The sequence below is a fragment of the Falco rusticolus genome, chromosome 3, assembly GCF_015220075.1.
Source record: "Falco rusticolus isolate bFalRus1 chromosome 3, bFalRus1.pri, whole genome shotgun sequence".
Taxonomy (NCBI): Eukaryota; Metazoa; Chordata; class Aves; order Falconiformes; family Falconidae; genus Falco; species Falco rusticolus.
The window spans coordinates 105593933-105620127 of NC_051189.1; the positions used below are offsets into that span (position 1 = coordinate 105593933).

The 26195-nt window shown below is 54.1% G+C and overlaps 1 protein-coding gene across 5 annotated transcripts; it reads right to left on the bottom strand.

Moving 5' to 3' along the window:
• Positions 1-292: 292 nt before the first annotated feature.
• Positions 293-26195, bottom strand: TP73 (tumor protein p73). 5 transcript variants are annotated; one of them, XM_037379209.1, is made up of 12 exons: positions 26157-26195; positions 22203-22448; positions 9047-9233; positions 8788-8903; positions 8236-8345; positions 7656-7798; positions 7110-7198; positions 6654-6778; positions 6169-6323; positions 5912-6044; positions 4812-4905; positions 293-3108 (listed from the first exon to the last, which is right to left on the bottom strand). In XM_037379209.1, exons 1-12 carry the CDS (start codon positions 26193-26195, stop codon positions 2788-2790), a joined length of 1758 nt encoding a protein of 585 aa, XP_037235106.1. In that variant the 3' UTR covers positions 293-2787. The 5 variants fall into 5 exon arrangements, with proteins under 5 accessions (XP_037235106.1, XP_037235105.1, XP_037235108.1 ...); XM_037379208.1 differs by lacking the exon at positions 26157-26195 and having other exon boundaries at positions 6163-6323; positions 22203-22436; XM_037379211.1 differs by lacking the exons at positions 5912-6044; positions 6169-6323.

Consider the following 26195-nt stretch of genomic DNA (forward strand, 5'->3'; position numbering starts at 1 on the left):
AAGATTCTTTCATTCAATCAATTTCCACTTCCTACATATGGAATATGTATTACTAAAACTAGAAATAGTGGTGATGTTTATAACTAAAGACAATTCTCTGGTGGAAATTGGTTTTAATGGTGTAATTTTTCAAACTCAGAAAAGCTATGTCTTAATGATAAAGGCTGCTATTGATTTCATTCTCTATTTTCTAGTCATTTATTGAAAAAAGAGAAGTTTTACATATAAAGAAGTCGGCATTTGCCTTTCTGTAGTCACTGTGGCAACTTGTTTTATCGCAGGCAGGTTTCTTTCCGCTGTGCTGGGGTGTCGAGGCTGGCTCTGCGTGGGTGTCACTTCTGCGTGACGTACGCTTCCTTCAGCGGAGCCTTGGGAACAGGGAGCAGCACCGAGAGCCTGCGGTGGGGTAAGGCTGCTTGTGCCCAGGGAACAAGCTGCGCTTCCCTGCTCCCCCAGAACAGGGGTCCCCCAAAACAGGGACCGTGGTGTTGGAGGAAGCTCTCTGCTGCCGCAGGCCAGTTGCCCCCGTGTCCGCAAGGAGCAGAAGGCCTCTTAAAGACACTTTTGGCAGCTGCTCCTGCACAGGGCTGCGTCTCTGTGTATCTTTGCAGTTGCTTGGTGAAGCAAAGCAACTTGTGGCCCTTCGAGGCCTTACGCTTTAGGGCTTAAGCTGGTACAGGAGGGCACTTGCCGTACGGTGTAAGCAAGACTTTAGTTGCCAGACGTTGTCATTCCCACATGTTTTTATTGTGTTACAAAAAAAAAAAAACCAAAACAAAAAAACCCCACAGCTATAAAAATAACACATTTTCCAAAGATAACATTACAAAAAATACCATTCATACCATGGTGGGAGTGTATTAGTTAATACTGGCAGAAGAAGCCTTAGTTAACATTGAAAAACACGAATGATTGTTTCAAAACCTTTAAAGCATTAAAGTGCTTTAATTAGTCATTATCTTAGGACTTAGGTTCACATTTCGGCAACACCAAAGGAGTCAGGTTCCTAATTGCTGCAGTGGAGAGGGGCGTAACGGCCTCCGGGATGCTGCCCTGGCACCTGCGGCTCAATCCGGCTGGGGGAGCGGAGCTGAGCCCCTTGCCGAGGGTGGGAGGGAGAGGAGGCCACCTCCTGCATGCCCAAGTCTCAGAGCCGCTGTGGGACACTGGGACAGAGGTGGCAGAGGGAGGACCTGGGCCCTGGGGGTGCTGGTACAGTGTCGGAGCTCATGCTTGTTTTCCCCGGGATCCTCCTTGCAAGCCTGCAAGGAGACGGCCCTGGAGGTGGTAGGTGGGACTCGGCTCCTCTTCTTTTGCTTTGCTGGTCGGAGGCTTTGTGAAGGGCCCCCTGGCTCCTTCCCCGGCCTGGGGGCCTGGGGGAGCTGGGACACGGTGGGCGGTCTGCCTCCGGCAGAGAGGCAAAGCCGGGAGGAGACGCAGCAGTGGGAATGTGCCAGGCAGCGTCGTTTCTGCATTGATTCCCTCCAGCTGCCCAAAATCTTGAGCGACCTGAGGTTGAGGGCTCAGAGAAGCAGCTCCCTGCCCTCCCGCCCCCCCTCCTTCCGCGCAGTGGCAGCCCCGGTGACTTTCTGCGCCTTGCTGAGATGGCTGTGGGACGTCGCCTTTCAACACGTGCAGGCGCTGGCGAGGGAGGGAACGCACCCACCGGTGGCCTTGCTTTCTGCTCAGGGTTTTTTCCAGCCTGAATCAACAGACAAATTACGCCTGGAAACAATGACCAGCGACAGAAAACGAAACTGGCAGGACCTCATGTGGTCACCTAGTCTGTCTCCTTGCTCCAAAGTCGGATCAAATGTCCCCTCCTGCATTCCTGCTCGCTGGGGCTCAGCCGTGTGCCACGCTCCCCACTGGAGCAGGGAGGGGTCAGCCAACCTCAGACTTCCCAGCAGAATTCCCTGGCTTGCCCCCTCCTTTGCAGTTGTGTGAAAGATACTCAGAGGAGGAAAAAATACGAATTTTGAGTAGATAAGGCTGGAGACACGATTTTCTTCTTCTTTACATGCTAGAACATGAAATTAATTTACTTGGCACTATAGTGTCTCAGGAGTAAGTATCAATTTTTATAGCGTACATGAAAATAAATCTTTTTTTTCTCCTTACAGCACAATGAGCATACCGTATGTGCATTTGCTTCTGTTTATATACACAAATATTTAAGTACGTGACCACATCGGGAACTTTGCGGTTCTTTGCGGCTGCACAGAGACCTGAAGGGCAGGGGTGGGTGGTGGCAGTCGGGCAGGGAGCAGGTCGTGTGGCTTCGCAGCAGCCACTGGCAGGTTTCTGTACAGAAAATGGAGCAGGGAAGGGCCGAGTCCTCGTCACGATGGTGAAGACCATCACGATGGTGTCGGTTCTGGACACGACGGGGGATACGGGACGGGGGTAGGTAAGCCGTACCGAAGGCTGGTCTTGCAAAGAGAAAAATGTACCGTCTTTACACCACGTCTGTCGGATGCGGGGATCCTCCAGTAAAACACAGAACAGCGTAAAGCACCAGCGGGTGCCTGCAGCGGGCAGACAACCCGCACGCCCGTGGCTGAGCTGGCTCCGCCACCCTCCTCTTCCCCTCCGCCGAAGCCACCACGGTTTCCTCTCCGGGGCAGACACTCCCCGTGCGGCTCAGGGCCGTGCTTTCACACAGGGCTTGCAGTTCCCCTCCAGACAACAAAATTACACTTTTCCAGATGCCCAAGGCTGAAAACATTTTTCATAGGGGGTTTCATTTCCCCCCTCCGGTCTTTTGCTGCTGCCTTCTGGAGACCCTCAGTTGATCTCTCCCTCCGTGAATTCTTCCTTTATGGACTGTTTGCGAGATTTGCAGTCTGGGAGGTCAAACCCAAAGTCCGCCCACTCGTCGGCCCCGCCGCGGTTGGGGATGGTGATGGTGTGGCGCACGCGGAAGTGCACGGCCTCCATCACACGCTGCCGCTGCAGCTCGCCCGAGCTGCCGATGGAGATGGTGGAGGCGTTGCTGCTGGAGCGGATGAGCTGCTGGGCCCCGTAGTCGTGGCTCTGCTTGAGCTCCTGCAGACCTCGCCAGATGATCATCCTGTACTGCTCCGGGATCTTCAGTGCTCCGAGATCCTGGAAGAACAGCACCGCTGAGGCACAGCCAGCAGCTGGCAGAGATGCGGCTGCCTGTGGCAGCGAGCCCTGGACCCCCGAACCTGGGGGGGAGCACATGGGCACAATCCCTGAGCACCCACCGGTGGCGGGGCTGGACCTCCTCTGGGTCACAGCACCAAGGCCACGGGCGCATCCCCCACAGGCCATTTCTCATTTGTAACCGGTGGCCAGTTGCCCAGTTACTCAAACGCAGCTTTGCTCATTAGAAATTTGCTTTCTTTTTTGGAGGGCATGGGTTCACATCAAACTGATGTGGAAATGCGAAGGGAGGGGACCCATCCCTTTCGGACGCAGGTTGCAGAGCAGCATGTGAAGCGTCCTCATGTCCGTTCACCTGGGCAAGGAGCCATCGGCCGGGCTGGCCTCTCCTCCGGTCCTGGACCGGGAAGCTGGAGCAGCCTCTGCCCGCGGGGGCCAGCGCCATGCCCGAACGCACCCAGGCGGGCGACAGCGGGCTGTTACGACGCTATGGGCCACACTCATCAAGCCAAATGAGGTCGATAACCTCAGGACTGGGGGCCCTGCACCAGGACAAACACCGTCGTAGCGGAGAGCTGCCAGAGATCCATGTTAATGCCAAACACAGAGACTCACGTGAGTGTTAACTAGAGAAGACAGTGAGTATGCAATTAGTAATTACAAACGCCGACTTGGACACACAGCTCAGCGGTCTGGTACAAGTTTTGGCCGTACCAAACCTTCCCTTTGACAGCTTACAGACGGTCACGGAGTTAGTTCAGAAAATGGTCCAAAACCAGGCTAAGGTTACGCAACTGGCCCCAGCTACCAATGAAAAATCATCGTGTCTCCAACAGCTGCATCACCAACGCACGGCCGCGCATTTTATTGTCACTGCCAGGCAGGTGACATCTCTACCAACTGCCTGGGGGCCAAATGGGATCGGGGCAGGAGCTTTGTCTCAGCCAAAACACTGGGATTTACAGGGCGTGCTATGGTTCAGAGAGTTTAAGAATATTTTTTTTTTTCCCCCATTTTTTTTCATTACCCTGATGGGCTGGGGAAGTTCCTGCTTTGGTGCCACCCGCAACCGCATTTTGCAGAGACTGTGCTTTAACCGAGGACAGCAGCAGCAGAGGGCTGGCGCGGTGTGCAAGCGCAGGTACTTCTAGCACCCCCTCTACTGCTGTTCATGCCAGCTTTTGCCAGACCTGTGCTATTTCATTCCAGGGGTCCCTTAATACAAACATCCCAGGCTTGACTCCCTTACTTTAGCTCCTTTTGTCTTAAAGACTAATAAGGCAGACATAAGATCAGATTTAAAACTCACCGAACTGCAGTGGAGGTGCTCGTGCCAGCTCAGTGGGCTTTGGGTTACTTTGCTGAGCACCTCAGCCGGCTTTTCTGGGGTAGGTGGAAAATCTGCCTGAGGGCTGGGCTGGGGATCTTTTAGCTCTTTTGTTTCTGACAGTCTGGAAGAACCCATGGAGACCATCATGGCTGCTACTGATGGCTAAACTACCGCTAAATCCGAAGGACTGGAAAGGATGCATAAAGGGAAGGGACGAATCCTGGGGAGCGTATATTCTGTGTGAGGGGTTGGTGCACAGTTTTCCCTTTCCTTTAAAACAGTTTTGTCCTTGCTTTTCAGATCAACAGCTGACAGAAACAAGTGGTAAAACAGATCTTCCCAAAGCATTTACCTCTATGGATAGGTTCTGCAGGTGGTAAATATTCTGTAACCCTTGTGAGGTGAAATAGTCGATGCAGTTTGGACACCCCAATCCTGTTAAAAAACTGCAGAAAAAATTTGGAAAATAAAGTGGCATTAACTTCTCACGAATAACAGCTGTGCTCGCAACCATCACTGTAGTGCAAACCGTGCTCCAGGTCGCTGAAGAGGCAGGGGCTGCGGCGAGCTCCTGCTGCCAACGGCCTCGGCAGCTCCCGCAGCCCTGCGGCGCAGAAGGACTGCAGCAGGCGCAAGGGACGGAGCTCTGGGATGCTCCAACCGCTCGGGCAGGCTTTCTGTCTGTGTCACACATCCCTACTGTGCCCTCGGTTGCCACTCGTGTCAAAGTGAAGCAAGATGACGTTCATTCCTAGAACTACTTTTTTTATTATTACTATTTTTCTCCTGATTGTCAGAAGTTTCAGCTCGGTGACTTACACGGAATAACCTGAGGGAGCTGGAGCTCCCGGGGAGGAGCCGGGGCCATGCCCGGTCTGGGCAGCGAGGCCGAGCTCCGCAGCGCAGGCTGGGGCTGCCGGGGGTATTTTGTACATCGTGCCGGGCTGTGGCTACGCGCCTCTAGTTCAACTGCACGTACAGCCTCCCTGACTTCGGTAGGGTGTCTGCTGAAATGTCTGTGGTCTTTTTAAAGACTGACATGTTAAAAAGTGGCTGCATACCTGTTAATGCCTTCCTGATGGAAATAAGCCACGCGGACTGATTTCCAGGCATTGCGGGTGAGGAAGGGGAAGGGGGAAGCTCACAAAGCTACGTGCTGGTTGGACATGCAGGAAAAGACTCTTGTTCAGATGCATTTAATTTTTAATTAAGCAGGGACGGATTACCCAGATAGAGGTATGTGAGGGCGATAGAGGTTTCTAACTGGTAGGTAGCTGGGCTTTGGTTTCTGAGATGAGAAGAATGGTCTACGTGATTGCGTGAGCAGTGATTTCTCAGTTGGGACCAGTGGCCAGTTGACCAGTTGCTAGACAGATCTGAAGGTTAGAGTGAGGGACAACAGCAAGAAACATCAGAGGACAAGACAGACAGGGCGTCGGATGCCTTCCCTACCTGACGAGGCTGGGATCGGGGTTGTAGGGCGGAGGGGGGGTGCAGTGTGATCCGGAGACCATGGACTGGGACGAGTGGCCCCCATTCATTTCTCCGTTGGGTTGCATGGGGTGACTGTTCAGCATGCCGGGTCCTGGGCAGCAGCCATGTCAATGCAACAAATAGATCCATTAGACATCATCCCAGTTGTGACAACCACCCGCTCCCTTGGCAGGGACCCTGCGGTCTGCCGAGCCCGGTGAGGTGCGGACCCTTACCCATGGGCGCCAGGCTGGGCGCAGAGCCCGAGCTGTGCTGTGCCGGCTGCCCTACCAGCTGGTTGACAGAGGGCAGCTTGTTGATTCCTCCGCTGTGAACCTTGTTCATGGGTGACAGGACAGGACCGTAGGAGGAAGGCGTCTGCAGCTGACTCCTGCTCGGGGGAAACCAAGCGGCCGGTCAGCCTGCAGCAGAGGGGGGGATGGAGGCACCCTGCCCCAGCCCACCTCCCCTCTGGCTGATCAGACTTCCCCGCTGAGGCTTCAGGCAGCTGTGCCGACGTGGACTGTGGCACAGAAAAGCCACTCCGCACCGATACCGGCCCTATAGCGGTCACCAGCCCTCGCTAAGCACCTGGCACTGGGCAGCCGTGCTGTGAGCCGGTGAACCAGCCCCAGACTGGGGCTGCCTGAGGGCTCCTGTAGCCGGGGTGGCTGCCCAGCCTCTCCGGGCTGTAGGCTCGGGGGGCTGTGGTGATACGTACTGCCTCTGCAGGAGCTGCTGCTGCTGCTGTCGGTAGGAGTCAACCAGCTGCTGCGGGACCAGCTCCACCAGCTCCAGGCTCTCCTTTATCTTCATCAGGATCTCAAAGTTCTCCCGGCCTCGCACCTGGAGGAGGGAACAAGTCCAGGGCTTTGCTTTGTTCCCATCCCACCTAGCCACCTTCCTCGTGGCCCCTTTTTTCCACCCAGCCGAAGGTGCGGCTTCACTGGGGCCAGGGACTACCTGGGGGTCCAGAACTCCCTCAGATGTGTGCACCCACAGATGCTTTCGCCTCTGTTCTCAATGTCTCTGCTCTTACACACACCTGCCGCCCTGCAGGAGACCATGCAACCCCATCCTGCTCAACATCACATCCCCAAGGGGTGTATCGCGGAGGGGACAATGCCACCGCCTTTCCCAGCCCAGCTCCCCACCAGCGCAGCTCACCAACACTTACAGGCACATAATACATCTCCTCCTCCCCGTGCCTCCGTTTCTTAACGCTGGCACCCAGCGCTGGGATGCCCTGGGGGCTCTGCTTAAAGGCTGGGAAGGAGAGAGGAAGAACGTTAGCATGCTGTCCTCGCAGCCGGGCCGGGAGCACCTTGGCTCCCTGCAGGATTTAAGCTCAAGCCATGCAGCGTGCTGGCTGTTCACCTGGGTTCTGGCATCGATGATGTCCCTTTATTAGTAATAATGAAGAGCAAATTTACGTGGACATGAAAGCCCTGCACAAACAGCTTTGCACTCTGGAGGGAAAAGGGAGTGGGTCCTCTTTATAAGACTTTAGATTTGGTTGAGAAAGGTCAAAGCATGGTGCCTGGATGGGGATTGGACCCGAAACTTCTGGAGCACGGTGATTTTGGGTGCAATGGGAACGGAGCTGAGGCAGAAGCCTCTGCGTGGCTTTGAGTGGCAAGGGGGTGCAGGTGCAGGCCAGGAGCCTGGGGCTGCAGCAGAGCAGTGCCCTGAGCCCCCTCCCTCTCCTGGCAAGGAGACTTACTGCGTTTGTTGGCATTGCCGTTTTTAGCTGCACTCTCGTTCAGGGCTTGTTGCTCTCGGTAATGGTCTTCATCAGCTTTCCGGTCTCTCCCGGGACAGGCACAGATCCGTCCCTCAAATGATCTCCTTCCTAGGACTTGGCCGCTGGGAGGAGAGAGAATTCAGTGACCCTATTTCTGCTTGGGAAGTGTGTCGCAGCTCAGTCCATGTTTTGGTCCAGCTCAGAAACCAAACCAGTCAAGCATCTTCTCATCGCTCCATATGAACGGATTGCTTGGGAAGCAATCAAGCCCCCAAGGTGCTGAGTGCAGGGAGCCCCTTGGCAGCAATCTCCTGGGGGAAGAGGAGCTCCTGAGGCAGAGGAAGGCTCCAGCTTGCAGCTGGTGCTGGGCTGGGTCCCCAGTCCCTCCAGGCCAGCCCTTTCCTAGCCAGCAGGGAAGAGCCTTTCCCCTGTGCCAGGCTGAGGCTGCGGGGGGCTGCCACATCCCCTTCCCCTGGGGGTGCTCTCTGCAGGGGGGGCTTCCTTCCCGAGGGCCCTCAGCCCTCCCACAGCAGGGAGAGATGCCCCGACAGCCACTCACTCTCTCGTCTCCAGGGTGATGATGATGAGGATGGGCCTCCTGTTCATTCCTCCCACGCAGCTGCTGTTGCACATGAAGTTGTACAGGATGGTGGTGAACTCGGTTCCCACCTGCCCAGGAGGGGAGAGCCGGCGCTGAGCAGGGAGTGATGGGGGGAGGCAGGCTGGGCCCTCCCAGCCCCCAGCGCAGGGCTGGCGCCTTGGCAGGACGAGCAGGGGAGCACCAGAGAAGGGTGGTGTGGGGATGGTCCCAGCTGGGAAAAGGGGACCATACAAGGACGGTGAGGGGTCTCCCTTTGCAACCTGCTCCCCTGGAATAGGATGCTCTGGGATGCATCACAAGGCTGGGAGCTGCAGATGCTCAAATGCAGCTGCCACCAGTGCAGGAAGCAAGCAGCAGGTGGCCTTAGATGTGCCAGGGCAAGCAGGACGCTCCTGCCCTTTGTGTCCTACCAAGCTGCCCTGTCACCCATGGGTTCACCCTCAGCACCGGCAGAAGCCCAGCTAGAGGCAGGGGCTGATCCTGCCCCCCCACCCCAGGGCAGCAGGGTACCTGCGGGGGCTCGTAGGGCACCATCACGCTCTGCCTTCCTGTCACGGGGTCATCCACGTACTGGGAGAGGTTGTTGCCTTCCACCCGGATGAGGTGGCTGGCTGGGGCTGACTGGCCTGCAAGGCAAACCTCTGCGTTAGAGGACGTGGCTGCCCAGGATGCTGGTCCTGTGCACGCGAGGGCTGCAGCGCAGGGCGGGACACATGGCCCCCCGCGACGACAGGGTGGTCCCCGGCAGAGCAGGGAGAGCAGCACTCACCGTCATTGAAGTCACGGCCAAGCTCGTGGTTGGGGCAGCGTTTCACCACCTCGGTGACGTGCTCTGCTTTCTTGTAGACGGGCATGGCCCGGATGATGGTGCCCGGCGGTGGGGGGGTGGACACCTTGATCTGGATGGGACATGTTTTTGCAATCTGACAGTAGAGTTTCTTCAGCAGAGGGGAGTACTGGAAAAGAAGAGACGGGTGAATGTCACTGGGCCTGATGGGGCAGCGACTGCTCCCCTGCCTGCCCTCGGCTTCCTCTGCTGCTGCGGTGCAAGTGCAGGGCTCCCTCCCCTTCCTGGCACGGGGGCTCGTGCTGGGCTCAGGCTGATGCCCCCGCTCCCACTGCACCCAGACAGGCGTTTCTGTTCCCTCGGCTCCTCACATCCACCCGCCTGCTGCTTTCTCACCACTCCAAGCAAAATGCGAGCACGGCAGTAAAGCAGCAAATTAAAATAATGACTTGTTATAAAACCAATTACCACCTATTGCGTTGCAGCCACGCTGGAGGGACTGTGCCAGTGCAAAGCTGCTCCAGGTACCAGCAATCACCCCTGTGGCACCTGGCCTCCGTGGCTGCTCCACGTTGCAAACTGCTGGTGCTTACTCCCAGTGCTTTGTAGGGGACGGTGACCAAAGGACATTCAGCCTGTCTTTGTGGTAACTGTTTATTCTCTAGGCTCGATATTTGTTTTTCCCGTGGAAATATTTAAATGTGACCAAATTCACCCGCACCACATCGTATCCGCTTCCCACGTAAGCCAGATACCACCCACCTACAGGGCGAAGGGCTGGGCGCTGTAGGAAGGGGTTCCCAGCTAGCCTAATTGCTCCGGCAAAGCAGGAGCATCCACTATGCTGTGCCTTAGAGGAAATCTTGCTGAAAATCAGTGGAAACCCTCATGCATACATCACTCAGCCCATTTTGGAAACGTAACCCTGAGTCTCCTATTGTGCACAGCTCCTGGCTGAGCTGAGAGCACTGAGGGTGCTGACGCACCACAGCCTAAGGAAATTGTGTTTAACGTCGTTAATGGAATCACAGCTAATTATGCAAAACCTCAGAGTTTAATTCTGAGTAGCACGAATGACACAGACAGGGTTTGTTCTGACCATGAGTCGATGCTTTGCAGCTGCTTGCTGCAGCAGCAGTGGCTCCCAGAGGAGACACGGCGGGACCCGCTCCCCAGGCTGGCTGCTGGAGGAGGATGCTCTGCAGGCATCAATAGAAAACAGTTCATGACCACTTAAACACTCCTCGTAAAGGCACAAGGGATTTGCTCGGTTTGGAGTGAGGGGTAAGGTTCCCTTGCAAGGGCTGTGGACCTGCTCAGTACAGGGGAAGCTCCTGGTGGCCACTGAAAATGGGAATGGCAGCCTGAAGACAGCAGCGTGCCTGGGAGCCGGCCCTGGAGCACGGCAGAGCCCCTCGGCAACAGCACCCTCGGGACAGGGACCCAGCGCTGGTCCAGGACCACCGCACCCACAGGTGATGGGCTGCAGCAAGGCAGGGGCTGGCAGCGTGCAGTGGGCAGGGGCTGGCAGCATGCAGCAGGCAGGAGCAGGCTGCACGCTTCGAGCGGAGGGGTGGGGGAGGCAGGGCCCGTCCTTCACCTTCCAGTAAACGCGTGTCTCGGCTCCCAGGTGTGGGGATGTGCAATTCCCTTCCACCTCACCAGTGCCACGCTGTTTTCCATCTCACAAAGAATGTGTTTGCTATACAAGAGCCCACCCCTGCCGCACAGAGAGAAGCCAGTCCCTGCATGGCAGGGCATGTTCCTGCTCAAAGTATTTTATCTCATCCCCACAACATAATGCCCGATGCCAAGAAAATACCACCGTGCAGAGTATTTGTGAGGATGTTAAAGCTTGTCCTCAGCCATCCGAATACAGGTGTGCAGAGGCCAGTGAGGCTCCCTCTGCCCCACCGTGAGCCATCTGCTCCGCTCTCTGGGTGGCGGGGCTGCCTGAAGCCGGGGGATGGCAGGGCTTGGCAGCTGGCATGGGACTGGGAGGGCATTAGGGACCTGACACGGGTGGCTCAGCCCTTGTCTTCCCACTGCTGCCAGCCTAGTCTGGTGCACACATGCATCAGGTGGGTTTGCAGAAGGGATCTGTGCTTCCTGATCCTGCTGCCCTTTCCGTAGGAGTGGATCCACCCGTGGGCTGAGCGAGCCTTCCCTGCCCACAGAGGCTCCCACCGAGCCTGCTGGGACTGGATGGGCTCCCATCAGCCTGGCAAGTGCTGCAGAGGCAAATGAGAAACTGCTGAAGAGGCAAACAAGATGATAAGCCCTTTCCAGGTGGTATTTCTAGGGAAGGTCAGGGAAGATATAAAGGGGAGAGGCTTCTACCAAGGCAAACTGCAGCAGCTTGGGCATGGTGGGGATGTGTTGGACTGACGGCCAGCTGGCAGCAGGTACCAGCTCCCAGAGAGGCACGCCAGCGGCTCATGGGGGGTGTATGCTGGGGTCAGAGCCTGCTCCGGGCTAGAGAGAGTGGGAGAATGCTGTGGTCATTAGAGGGTGAGATTGGGAGGTGTAATATGAAGCTGAATCTGGCAGCAAGAATTAATCCTCAGTATTGGAGGCATGTGGACTTTCTCAGAGAGAGAGGACATGCGGAAACACCACCTTTCATGGAAATCCCCAAATTTTGCAGCGATACCTGATGACACTGCCCACGCCTTGGCTTTACAGCCAGGTTAGCTTCCTGGGCGCGATCCCGGCAGCGATTGTGCCTAGGCTGGAAGCGCAGGCTCTGCTCAGCGCCCAGTCGCTCCCTCCTGCCCGGCTGGGAGGGGAGACTCGTGCGGCCGTGGCCCACGTAACCTACTCGCCCACAGTGCAATGGGGGTTTCACGCCCTCATTTTAGGAGACAACATGGCAAAACAAGGGTTAGTTGGAGGGGGGCTCTTCCTTGCCAGGTGTTAAAATACTGACAACTCCTGTCAAAGGATCCTTTCATGTAGACATTCCCGGGCAGTCCTCAACATGCCTGGGAAATATAACTGCTCTGGAAGAGTAGAGGTGCATTATGGCAAGTTCTTTGGTAACAAATTCTCTCATTATACCATGTTATGACATGGATAAATCTCTGTTAAATAGCAGAGCAATTGCCCCGCAGGGAGAAAGGCTGCCGCTCAACACAGGCATGCCTCCACTGATAACCTTATCATGTCTTAACAGCTCCAGGATTGCCTTCAAAGATCCTTCCACAATAACAAACTATTCTTTTAAGGAACTCCATGCTGATAACTCTGGGCAAGAACAGTCAGGGCTGTGCCCTGTGCGGCCGCACTCCCGGCTCCTCACAGCTGTACCTCCAGCTGCTGCTAAGGCAAAGTGCGCCTGGTCTCGCAGACCTGGCCTGTTGATGGCCATGGGGTGAATGAGCATTAAGGTTTGGGGATCCCCAGAGGCTCCATGTCCCCAGCCATGTTTGAAGCCAGGAAGGGCCCTTGGCTGTACCCTCTCTATAGGGGACAGCAAAATGCACGTCTTGCTCAGGGGAAGAGCACGCCTCTGCTCCTATGTGGTTATCTGTATTTGCTAATAATCAATCAGACCTGCATCTCTGCGCAGGGCTGCACTACGTAATCTGAGTTACTGGTGCTTTACAAGCTGCAGCTGAAATGTGCACACCCGGCTCGCAGGGAGCACAAAGGCACCGCGCTTTCCTCAAGCACAAGACGAGACAGTTGCAAAGTGGAACCCGGGAGATCGAAATGCCAGTATTTAATCCCATCGGCTAGTGCAGCCGCTTCGCTGCTTGGTACTACTTCTTTTGCCACGGCCATGGTTCTGCCAGCTATCCTAGCGCTGAACCTCAGGCTGGTCACTCATACCCTTCCCGTTCTGCAGCATTTGGACAAGCTGACCTCGTGAAACCAGCCACACGTGGCAGCGGGGTCACAGCCAGCACTCACATCACTCACACTGCTGCCAGCTCGCTGCCACTCCCGGGCACGGGAACAACATTTTGGGACACCTGAATGCCTTCCCAGCACTGGTGCATCAGCACGGCCTGAGCTCAGCCCCAAGATTTCTTTCACACCTCCAGAAGAGCTTGGGTAAGTTCTACCCCTGGGCACCTCCTGCCTTTATTCTCAGTCCCTGCTCTACCCTTTGGACTGTTCATGTCCAAAGTTACGTTATTACTAAGGTCATCTCTGTTCACAGAAAAAGCCAGAGTGTCTGTTATTGCATGTTTGCGGTGCACAACAGGTTCGCATGTTAGTGTGGCTCGTGGGTGCTGGTTTGGTTTAAACAGCAGTAACAGCACTGAGCGATCTACCTGAAGCGTATGTAAACTTGCAGAAGGTATATTCCTCTGGGTTTTTTCTGTAGTCCTGCTGATTTCAATGTCTGCCCTCATCTGCTGGGCTGAAAGTATAATGTTACCTCCATTGCCATCCCTTCCCTGCTACTGTGATCTGTCCTGCAAAGCAAGTCCAGGGCACTAGGAACAACTGGAAAAGCTGGATTGTTTAAATACCAGTGGTATATCAGCATGAACCTCTGTTTCTCTAGGGACTTGGTACCCCAATATGTCTTGAGATGGGGTTCCTTTCACTTCCATGTTCAAAACACAGCTACTTCTTGGGCAAGATGGAGACTCTGCTGCACCAGTGCCGAACATAATGGGAAATAAGCACAGCAGGGTGACAGAGCCCCGCGGTGCAATTGGCTGCTGCAGGGCTTTACCAAGGTTACCTTGGTACTGCTGCCACTGCATCCAAGGAAATGTTTTGCACATCACCAGATCCAAATGAGCTAACGCCCCGCAATGATTCACAGTGACCGATACAGCTGCAGCTGTGAAGTAGCATTAAATTAGGTCTCAGCATCCACTGCTGCCCACCCTGAGCAAGTACCCAGGACCCACTCTGGAAGAGGCCACCACGCTGCTCAGACCCTTAGCTACTGCTCCAGCACAGGAAACCAGAGTAGGGAGAGGTGTTTTTCCCTATGGATGCTGACAGCCTCATACAAAAAAAGAACCAGAATCTTCAGCATGGAAAGATCTATGGGCAAAGTCCATGTGTCCTAGCCCTCCCTGGGCAGCAGAACCGCTAGGAGGATGTGTCCCAACAGATTCGAAGCTGATAAAATCTTATTTATCTTCAACTGTTGACACTGAAGCGTCTAGACTTGCCTGCTTTGGGAGGGCTGCAGCCAAGTCCTCCTTTCCCTCTTGAAGGAAATGATTTGCTCAACAATTACTTTTTCCACAAATCCTCCCCCCCCCCTCCTCCCTACCAGCCGCCTCCTCCTCCTTTTCTACATTCCAGTCTCCTCATTAGCTCTACTCAAGACGTGTCCAGGACTGCAGTCAATGGATCCCAATAAAGCCACTAGCCTGGCAAGAGAGAGAGAAGAAAAGTGCTGCCTCCGGCTGCTAATTTCCTTGCACTCCCCAGCAAGCAGCTGCGGAGCTGCATCCTGGGACAGGTTCAGACAGATCGCAGAGGAGAGGTGATAATAACGTGTCTGTCATCTTACTCAGACATGTAGCATCTTGCAAACCGCAAATACCGTTAACCGGCTTGGACGAATCTGTTACGACAGATCCTGGAAGACATACCGACCACAGAGCTAGGGTTTTTTTCTTTCTAATTTTTTAATAACCATATTTTTAATCACTGGCCTATACAACTTCTCATCGAGCTGCAAATTCCTCCCCAAAAGCTACTTTGTTGCTCATTTACTCTGAGCTGGTTTCAAATATGTCTGGTGCATCACTGATGCCTGAGGGGAGAGCATCTGCTGGTGCCCAAGCCCCACGGGCAGGCTGGGCAGCAGAGACACTGCCTGGGGATGGCTCTCAGGGATGCCCCAACACCTGCCTCCCCATGCCTGCAGCCCCTGCACCACACTGGTGACACATCAGGCTGACAGAGCCCAGGACTCGGGGGTTCTCACGGTGCCTGGCAGAGCGCCCCATGCAGAGCCCTGCATGCCATGCCCCCAGCCCCACTGCCACCAGCGCTGGACCACCGGTGACATCCAGGGCTGGGGCTGTCCCCACAGCAGAACCAGCACAGACAGGCTGTGCACGCTACAGCCTACATTCTTCTACCTTTATTATCATGCCATTACTGCTAATTAAAATCCCTTGGTTAACCCCCAAAGGAGTCCTCTCCCTTCCTTCCCTAGTGTGCACATCCTTAAAATAACTGCCAACCAGGATGACAGCCTCTCGTAGTCACTGCTCAACCAGCCAGCGCTGGCACACTCTGGGTTGCTTTAACCTCTTCTAGTAAGTCTGACTCCTGTATGTCTGGATACTTGGGTCCCCTGACCAAGCTGGTGCTGGAGTTCCCTCTCATCCAAAAAGGAAGCTGAAAATCCAGCAAAACAGTTATTTCATTCTGCATTATCAAAACTGGATAAGGGGAGCAAGCTGGGAGGGGAGGAAGGAAGAGACTGGGTTTGGCTTGGGAATTGCTGCTGGAAACGAAATGCAAAAAGCCACAGCAGCAAGTCCTGGACTCTGGGGGGAGACCACTGCCCCTCGCAGCATCCCTGGCAGGCTGTGCCAAGCAGCAGGGAGCTGCTTCTCCTGCTTTGTGACAGCCACTGCCTGGAGTGGGCACAGGGAGAGAACGTGGTTCACCCAGGGCACACCCAGCATCCATCCCCCTCCTCTTTAAAGTGCTGGAGGTCAGGGCTCCCCAGAACGCTTCCAAGCTGTGGTTCTCGTGGTGTGGGATGCAATCCCAGGTGGTAAATCCCCACTTCCAGCGGTGCGGCAGCAGGCCCTGCATCCAGTCCCGAGGGACTTGGCTGGGGCACCTGTGGTGGGGAGCACCGCTGGCTGACCCACCAGGATGCTGCCGTCGGGCTGCCTTGGGGCTCTGCTGGAGCCACCACTCGAGCTCACTGCTGAGCCAGAGCATGGACGTGTGTTTCCTCCTGCAGCCTTTATTGTCTCTGTTCCTTCAGCAGGTCCCTCCGTCCCCACGTCCTCTGCATGCTTCAGACCCAAATGCAGAGCAGCTGATCGGAGCAGCCTCATTCCCTGGCGCATCCTCTCCCATCTCTCTCCAGCCTCTCCTGCAGGAGAGTGTTGCCTTCCTGCTGGAGCAGCAGTTGCCAGTAAGTCGTTCCCTTGACCTGTGCATACCATACACGTTCGAGATAGTGGAGCTGATAGCGGGATCGTGTTGGAACATCGCACACCGAATTCCTTTGCCTTTTTTCTTAATTCCATTGTGTCTGGAGCTCCTGGAGCCTCATCCACGCCCTGCGAAAGCTGGTGGAAAGCCTCCAGTGGGCTGGTTTCAATGGGCTTTGGAGCAGGCTGATGCTGAGGTTGCTTTTCTACTTCTGGCGTGCCAAAATATCCACACTCTTCTGCCCAGCTACTCGGGTAAAAACAAAGATGTTTGTGGCTCAGAGGCAGAGCGTACTGAGCTGTGCGTGCTCCCTACTCATCTGCAGGCCATTGCTGTTGGACAGGTACCTCCCTAAAATATGGTAAAGTGCCAGAGAAAGTTTGAAGAGGGGGCTCATTTTCTATACATGCTCCTGAAGGTTTTTCCCTCCTCTTTACAACTGCCTCTACCCCACACAGCTTCAGACAGTGACCAGCAAGGGAGAACCTACCTCCTGCCACACCAAGGATTTCCATCCTCCTCATTCAGTTAGCATCAGACAAACCATTTCAGCTTCTCCAGTGCCCACTCTCCAGCTCTGAAAGCTACAGAGCAACTGGAACAACACAGCAGTCTCCCACTGGCCAAGCGCTGGGATGCAGACCAGTTTGCTGTAGGTGACTGCTGGACAGCTGTCCATCATAGCAGGAGCACCTCACCTTGGCTTTGAGCCTCTCCAGCCTTTCCATTGCAGGCTGTTTGCTCCCCAAAGCAGCAAGCAAGGCCCTGGACATGGGCAGGGGGCCCCCTGTGCCCACGACTGAGTTAGGGGTCCCCCTGTCCACTTAGCTCTGAGGTTTGTCCATCTTCCCCCGCTGCCAGGGGCTCCGTGTGAGCCCAGGCAGCTGCACTGTGCTGGGGGCTCGAGCCCCCATGTCCTTTTGCAGCCAGGCTGCGGGAGGCCAAAGACCCTATTAACGCTTCTTCTGGCTCTGGTGCACGTGACAGCATTTTAGAGGGGAGGGAGCACCGATCTGCCACAAACCCGACTTGAGAAAAATACTAATTATCTATCAGTTACCAGCTGGCTAGCGTGGCGAGGGGCTGCCTGTGAGAAAACAGTCGAGATCGGCTCACGGCTCTAGCATGTATGGGCAGCTCCAGGGAACCCAGAGTCCTGATAGCTTCCAACAAACAGGCAGGCTGCTGGCATGCCCTGTCTTGCAGCGCCGCAGCTCCTGGTCCTCCTCCCAGCCCCATCGAAGCAACCTACCAGAGGGGGGCTTAGAACCTACAGGGAAAACCTTATTTTCAGCATCTGGCCATTGCTCTCTGCTGATAAGAAGGCCATTACAAATGAGAAGGGAGGTGGTGGCAGCCTGGAGGGCTTCCCGCAGCACAAACCAGTGCAGCTGCTTTGGTTCAGGGTTTGGGGCAACATGCGGTGCTCAGAGACCAGCCCAGGAGTCGGGACATGCAGCGGCACCCACCCGCTGCTCAGCACCCCTCTGCAAGGACAGACCTGGCTCTGGGAACGCCAGCCCCAAACCCCTGTCCCAGGTCTTCGCTTCTTCTCCATTCACCCATTTAATAAATTTAGGTTTGGCATTTTAAGGCTAGAGAGAACAGGTGATGATCCTCTGGTTTGATTCCCTACGCTGCTGGCTTAAGACCCCTGCCTGCTTGTTCTGTTTTGAGCCCATGGTGTGTGCTTGAAGTGCAGCTTATCTTTTGAGAGATATGCAGACTCTTCATTTGAATACTTCAGGAGTTGGAGTATTCACCACATTCCTTGGTAAATTGTTCCTATGGTTAATTATCCTCACTGTTAAAAAATTTCCACCTTGTTTCTAGTCTGAGTTTGCCTGGCTTCAGCTTCCAAGCACTGGATCTCATTATGTCTTTTTCTGTTAGATTAAAGAGCTGTCTGCTATCAGAAACCATCTCTTGTGCAGACTGCGATCAAGCCATCCTTACTCTTCTCGTGGAGACCTTTTAGGCAGAACATTTCTCTGGTATCACCCTAGAAGGCATCTGTTCCAGATCTTTCATCTTCTTTGGATCTCCCTCCCAAACCTTTTCTGTTTTGTCAACAGAGGGTTTGAAGTGTGGACATGAGAACTGTGTGTGCACATGAGGGCAGCAGGCTCGGTGCTGCCTTGCTCCCCCTGCTCGGGAGATGCTTGCCTGCCCAGCCCCTGTGGAGTAAGCCACCCTGCCATGCAGACAGCTCATCTCCAAACTGTCTTTGGCCAGGAGCCCTGGGCTCTGTAGGAGCCTCCTTTGCTAAGCACAGAAGGATGGATAACACTGCATTTCCCAGAGGAATAGCCAGAGGGATTCAGTCAAAACCCTTCAAAAATAGGAGTCTATTGGGCTACACACATCCATCAACCAAAGCGTATGATTGTATCAGAAAACCTATACCAAATCATTTGACAAGGTGACTTGCATTGAACTATTTGGTTTGGCATTGCCTATGCACCAGCTGTCCCTTCCTCCTTGGCTGCATTCCCCATGATCCAACCTCAGATTGCAGGAGGCCTCTGGAGCTGCTGGTCTGGCAGAGCCTTCCTCCAGGGTGGAGGAATCTCCGCTGCTCCAAAACACTGCCTGGCAAGGCAGCTCTGCTGAATTCATGGTCCTGGCATAATATATTTAGTGCAGTTAATCTTAAAGTATTGGAAAGCCATGAGGCTACTCTAGCTGTGGATGAAATAGGCCGTGTTGTTTCTTTCAAAGTGCTGAATCAAACCATTGTATCCTTCAGCACACTGAGATGGTCAAGTCAGCCACCCTTGGCTGGACCATCACCACACTGTCCCCAGCCCTACCGACTGTACATTTAACTTTCCTTCCCAAGTGCCTGCCCTTCCCAATGGCTTTCCTAGTCTTACTTGTACGCTGTTATATATGCATTCACGGCTTCTGTAGGAATCTCACTGTATACATACATCATTCTTTGTATGTTAACTGACTGGCAACACATAACATATCGTAACATATCGGGTTTTGCTGAATTCCTTTCCCCGTTTAACCGGGACAGACTTTCAAGTGCAGCAGTGGCCATACAGAGCACAAGGCAAGCAGGAGGAAGGCAGCAGCCCCGTCTTTCAGCACAAAACATGCAGCTGCGTGGCTGTGACAGCCATCAGTCAGGAGGACATGGAGCAAAACTGACTGTCGCCACAGCAGGACCATTCTTCATGTGGCAACCTTGGCAAGCTGGACAGTCTGCACCCACACCTGCACTCCTGCAGAAATTACTATTTCAAATGAAACATCCTCTGCGCTCTCCAGGGTGCAAGATGCTGCTGATCCACTTCTGCTCTCCGCGAGGCTCAGCTTCAGCGCAGTGAAATGTGGGCTGGCTGGTGCTAGTCCTGCAGCCAGCCTGCTTTTGGGGGATGCACAATCAGCTCAGCATCACCGTTTGGAGGTCCGCACATCTCACTGACTGCCTTGCCAAGTACTAAAGCCAGTTCAGGCATTTAACTCCTCCACTCTGGACCACTTCCCAGGAGGCCCCCCCCTTGCAACCGCGCACTCAGCAGCCTCAGCTCCCAGCCATGGCTGGCAGGCGCATCCTCCGCAGGTGCTTACAGCTGCCCGTGGCACATTCGCTGGGCATCTCTGGCGTCCAGCTGCTCCCCTAAGGCTGGGTGGGCTCGCACAGCATCGATGTGGCACTGGCTGCTCTGATGTACAAAGGAGACCTTAACACAAAGGCTTGAGAAAAAAAAGCAATCCTGTCCTGATTAGCACTGCTCCCAGCAGGACACAACAGCTACGGTCAGCACGGGGTGATGCCAAGACAGTCTGGGCTCAGTTTAGTTAGGAAAGATGTAGAAAGATCCCAGATGGCTGGGATGGTGCTAGCAAGGGAAGGGGGCTGTCACAGGCTCCCTTGCCACGGGAACTGCCTCAGGGAGCCTCTTGCTGCTCCCTCTGCTCTTCTGAGAACAATCAGTCAAAAAGACCCTAACAGCTTTTTCCATTTACTCCCTGCAGCTGCAAGATGCATCATCTGGGATGAGGGAAGGGTATTTCCTTACTGCTAATTAAAGTGAGCACAGAGCGGATCTTTAGTAGGTGCTCTCGACATCTTTTGACATGCCTGTGCACACCCTGTCCACAGTGCTGTCCGAGGGTGTCCTGCAGCACCCAGTCCAGCCCTGCCCACAGCTGTGTCTGCTCCATCCCAAAGCCATCTCCCCAGCACTGCTAGCTGGGAACAGTGGTGAGTGAGCATCAGACACCTTCCAGTCCTCCTTCCTCCATGCCGTGACAGCTGGGACAAGACACCCTGCATCACTGTGGGTTAGATTTCCATTTGGATGCTTCTGTGCCTCAGGAATACCTCCTTTCCCTGTGCCGGTCCTATGCAGCTTTACTTTTACCTAGTGTGACTTTTTCCCTAGTAGGGATAGGATGGGGCTGCAGTCACATCCTACCCTGAGGACCTGCAGTTTATTCAATATCTAATGAAACGCATCGTTTAACAACATCTTGCAAGGAAAGACAGTGGAAAAGAGTGAAGGCTGAACTGCTCCTATGAGGGCAAGTCAATTTAATCACGGTGCTGGTCCCAAGCCCCTGCTCAGTGCAACTTAGCAGTGAAGCCGTGAAGCTCCAGCAACCGGACACAGGGAAGCTGCTCTGCTGCCCCAGCCATGAATTTGGCTGCATTCAAACATCAGCTCACTGCCAGCTTGCTGCTGGTTTGCCCACCCTGCCCACCTGCTGGTTTTTGCAGGAGACAGACGCAGCGATGTGGCAGCTGCCATAGCCCACCCCCTCCCACAAGGCACTGGCAGCAGCCTGGCATAGCCCACCAGCAGCAGCGAGCGGAGCAGCACCCACTGGCTGCAGCCCGGGGTCTGCCTGCACAGAAGCATCTGAGGATGCTTTCTGTCTACCATGGGAAGGACTGTCTTGGCAATTAAACACATCAGCTTCCAAAAATAAAAGTCATTATCACACCTTGGGCTGATATATCGCTCCTGGTCTGCTCTGCCCATTTCATGATAATGTCAAACAGCAGCACCGGAGGAAACCCTGCTGCTCCCTCATTGTGTCAGTTGTCTCATCCCAGCCTTTCTGCTCTGCTAACACTTCCCAGAAGAGAAAACCTGCCTGCCTCAGACATGCTGGTGAGCGGCTCTCCCAGGCACCCAGGGAGGCATCCGCTGCAGAAATATCTCCCACACCAGCCACAAGTGCAATTTTTTCTTAAAAACAGGGACAGTGTTACACTAAGCCGGGAGCCAGGATGTGAATTTAGGTCCTTTTGCCACAAGAAGCAAAGAAGCCCTTGTATGCTTTGCCCTGTTCCTGGGTCCCTGATCTGTGGAGGACTCCTCTGCCGGGCTGCAGCCGTGTGGTCAGACCACCAGTGGCCCAGCCCTGCATCTCCACTCCCGAGGACCAGGCTGCTGCACCCACATCACAACCGGCATGATGCCATGCAGTGATCCCTCTATGATTAAGAACCTACTCTGTTATTTTGCTGTGGCTTCTAGAGATTAAGTTACTCTTCCGATACAAGAGGAAAAAGGATTGTAAATGACAAGAATTTAGGGCAAAGCTGAGAACGGTCCCAGTAGATGTGAGCAAAGGTCCGTCTCGCCTGCTGCCTCTCCTCTGACAGCAGTCACTGGCAAATGCATAGGGAAGCACCACGAGAACAAGGCAGGTACTTCCCCAGGACATTTCTCCAGCTTTGCAGTTCTCGGGGACATTTACCCTCAGTTTAAGGAATTGCTGTGAGAGATGTTCCATTCAAACCACTGTGCTTAACGGCCCTTTTGGAGAAAATCCCTGCCAAGCAAGCACTGATGTTTCCCGCATGTTTTGTTTTCCAGAGCCACCTGTGCAGGCGCAGTCCCTGTGGGACGGTGGCTGCACCCTGCAGCCACCCCGTGCAAGCGTACCCTCTGCATCCCGCTGCAAGCACCACCAAGATATTCGGGTGTTTGCAGCCAGCCAGCTGAAAACGCTGTCGGCAGTAGCAAGCATCTCTCTAGCGAAGCCAAGAAGACATGCAACTTACTGTCCAGGTGGCTGACTTGGCGGTGCTGGATTGCTGGAAGGTCACCTCAAAGTGGTGGGGACCAGGGTAGTCAGTGTTGGAGGGAATGACGGGAGCTGGGGACATGGCGTCGAAGGTAGAGCTGGGCTGCGAGTAGGGCGAATGCGTTGGGACATTGGAGGTATGCTCGGAGCTGTAGGGACTGGTGGAGGCTGCTCTGCTGCCGATGCTCTGATCCATGCTGTTGTTCAGCAAATTGAACTGGGACTGGAGGAAGGGAAAAGGGGAGGAGGGAAAAAAGAAAACACCAGCCAGTTTAGAGACATGGAAACCTCAGCCACACTTCTCCAGGGCTCCAGGTGTCCTGTTACAGCCTCCTTAAAGGGCCAGCATGCGGGAAAGCCAGCCAAAGAGCTGGTCTGGGTCGCTTGGGTTTTTGAACAGGTCACCACTTGTGCGAGGGATAAACTCAAAACACTTAAATCATCCCCTTCTATCCACTCCGTCCTTGCTGGAGGCAGCGAGGTGCCAAGATACCCAGATTTCTAATGCACCTGCCTATGCAAAGCCACTCTTTTGCCAGCGGGACACTGGGCAGGGATTTTCCAGGACTCGCTCAGGTGTGGGAGATGCCTCGCTGCAGGGTGGGGAGCAGCAGCCCCAATCCTGCGTGCAGGGCTCTGCTCGATGGTGGCCCTTCCAGCAGCTGGAGCATCAAGGCTTGGTGAAGCTGCCCTAGCACTCAGCACCAGTGCAAGAGCGACCACCAGCCCACTGATGATGGTGTCACTCCCATTGCCACAGCGTTACTGAATGTCCGACCCGTTTGCCAGATGGTCCCCCACATGCGTTCACTTGTCACAAAGGTACGCAGGCACACCACTTCTCTCAGAAGAGCCAGCTCTGAATGGTGGTTTGTGTAATTCGTTTCCTAGCCGGGGTGTTTGCTTTCAGTGGCTTTCCCTGATGCAGCTCTAATTTGGGGAAAACCTCAAACCTACAAAGTGTGTAGCTGCAGCACTTTCTGCAGCACTGCAGAAAGGTCACAGAGCAAATGTACCTATTCAAGCATGTACTGGCTCTTATTCCAGACATGCTGGACCAAATCCTGACTTCTTGTATTTTCTTTTTCTTATTCCTCTTCTGAACAATTACTGTCAGATACTTCCAGTAAGAGCTGGCAGCTATTTTACCTGCAGGCATAGCCTAAGCAAAGCTACGTTCTCAAAAGCTGCATGGCTAAAGCAGCCTTCATCTTTCATCTGAAAATCAGACAAAAAAAAATATCATTTTTTCTATAGTAGAGAAATAAACAAATATTTTTTTTTAAAAAACCATTCAAACATAACTGTTTCTCAAAGCAAACAGGATGTTTTTTCCCCCAGAAATCTGCAGCTCCCAAATTGCTCAAGGGTTGCTCCCTGACGTTTGCAAGCCAGCAGCATCATGGCAGTGCCAAAGGCGGGTGCTGCTGGTGGCTGCCTGGGCTCTGCTGGTGACCACACACAGTGGCCATTGCATTGCCAGTTGCTGTCCCAATTCCCCACAGCACCCAACACTGGAGGAGGACTGGGGCCACCCGCCTGCACCCCACCTTCACCCAGCTGCAGCCACTGTGTCCCCCTGCACCCTGGCGGGGACTGTCCCTCCAGCCACCAGCACAGTTTTGGGGCAGCTCTGGGCAACTGAGAGCTGCAGGAAGCCTTCTGCTCCGAAGGGCTGTGAGGCTCACAGCTTAGGAATCAGGGGACGTGTTTTAACTTGGGATCCCAACCTCACCCAAACATCTACGATGTATAATGGTTTAAAGGCAATCATCCTTCTCCAGGAAAGTTCTCCTGTTGTCTGCATCTCTCGCAAGGTCGTTGGAGCCTGTGACTAACTGGAGGAATGCTGAACAAGATCTGGCTTGCTATTACACATACAGCCATTTTCTCCCCTAAAATATGTGCACAAACCCCTCTATTCCTTCTTGCTGCTCTATAAATAGCCCAGCTGAAGACAAACCACCCTCATTCAAGCTTTCCACAATCCCAGGCTTCACCTGGAGAAAAAGTTATGAGAAACTTTAGCAAAACAAGCGTTAAAAAGGCACGTGGAAAGCCCTTGCAGTCCAGCCAGCAAGCCAGTGGGGACTGCAGGGCTGGGCAGCCTTGGAGGTGGGTGACACTGGCTGGAAGCCATGCGGCAGAAGTCACCCTCAAAAAGAAAAGCTCAAGCTTCAACCAGGACAGCAGCAAGGGGAAAAGGGATTGCTGCTCCAAATAATCCACAAGTATCATGACTGAACTGGTTTGTTCTCTTGGGACAACGGAAGGGCCCCAGGGAACAGGCTGCACACACGCACGGAGCACAGCCACGTGCCTTTTTTAGGAATGAATGGAGAGTAAATGCTCTGCACCTGATGAGTAAACAGGCCATCTTCAGCACTACCCCTGCACACATGTACGTGTGTACTCAGGCTGGACCACCCAGCAGAACACGGTGCGTGTGCTGCCATGGTTGCTCATCTCCTGCCGAAATGGGAAATAACCGGGAAGCCTTTCCCCTCCCGGCAATATCTGTTGCTCTGGAGCTGCAGGGCAGGCTAGGGGTGAGGTGGCTCTTGGAAGTAGCTGAAAAAAAATCCGCAAAAGTTGTCCCCACATGATTTTGTGCATTTTTGGAGCTTAGAGCCAGGGGTGTGAGCAGCTGAAACCTGCAGCTGTACATCTTAATGGGCAGGTAAATTGGGATCAACCCAGTGAGAAAAGCATCCTGACCTCCACACAGAAGAAAGCCTTCCCTTGGCAAAAACGGTCACCACTTTGCACATGAAGGAGATCCGAGACCCAGAGCACCACCTCCGCAAGCCAGGCTGGCCACCCCGAGCTGGGATCCCCTGCCAGCACAAAGCTACAGGCAGTGCCCGAGTACTGGGGCTTTGGAAATCTGCTGGCAGAGATTCGCAAAGTCAGGTGCCCGGGGAAAAAAGACCAACTTGTTTTTTAAAATTGAGTAAATTTTGGAAACATTCCTTTAAAAGACAAATTGAAGGCATGAGTGTTTATGTGTGTATGTGTGTCAACAAACCCAACGCAGGGCTTGTGTGTCTGTGTCTGTAAATATATATATACGCACATATGTTTATCCACACACATAGATAAATATTCACATGACTGCAGAAACGACCTCCCAAGTAACAGCACTACAACACAAAATGAAGCCGGTACATATATGCTTTGTACCAACACACCTAAGACAAAAAAGAGGAATGAAGTAATTTCTAGTCAGGAAGTGCAACACCACACCTTTCTATCTCTAACTGTATCTACCTTTTCTTAATGCCAGAGAGCAGACACAAACCCCTTTTGACTAAGAAAGCAACCTCAGCGCTTGAGGACAAGGCTGAAAATGTATCACCTGCAGCACAGGTACCGTTTCAGCCACTCTACCCTCCCTGAGACTTTGAGACCTTAAACCAGGGAAGGAAAGCCTGCCTGGGGCTCAGGTGCATGTCATGAACTCGGCTGAGGAGGTTCCCAGTGGAAGGCAAACTGGTGCTGGTGGTGCCCCGCACCACAGGGCGTTCCTCGGATGGATGCTCCAGCTAACACCGCTCCTGTCTGCACATACATGGGTGAGGGAGCCTGCACCCCTTCGCACCAAAGCTTTAAATCACACCTTGGGCTCTGCAAGCATCAGATCAGGCAAAGCAAGAGAGGAATGCCGACCGAGCCGCCAAGGCTGCAGCATCCCACACTGGCACAGCTTATCCTGCATGACTGGGGCTGGAGCTGCCACAGCTCCCCTGTGCAGCCACAGGACAGGGAAAGGCTTACACCACGACAAGCCCCTGGTGCATCCCAGGCAGCAGCAGGCACGAAAGCTCAGCAGACAGAGCTGGAGCACGTGCCCAGCTGCTGCCTCCGCAGCGGAGGACGATTTCAAATAAAAGCAGGAAGGCAAACCCCATTAATAACAAGTAGCACCTACCGTGGTATAATGCTGCATCGGGTCACTAATGTACAGCAT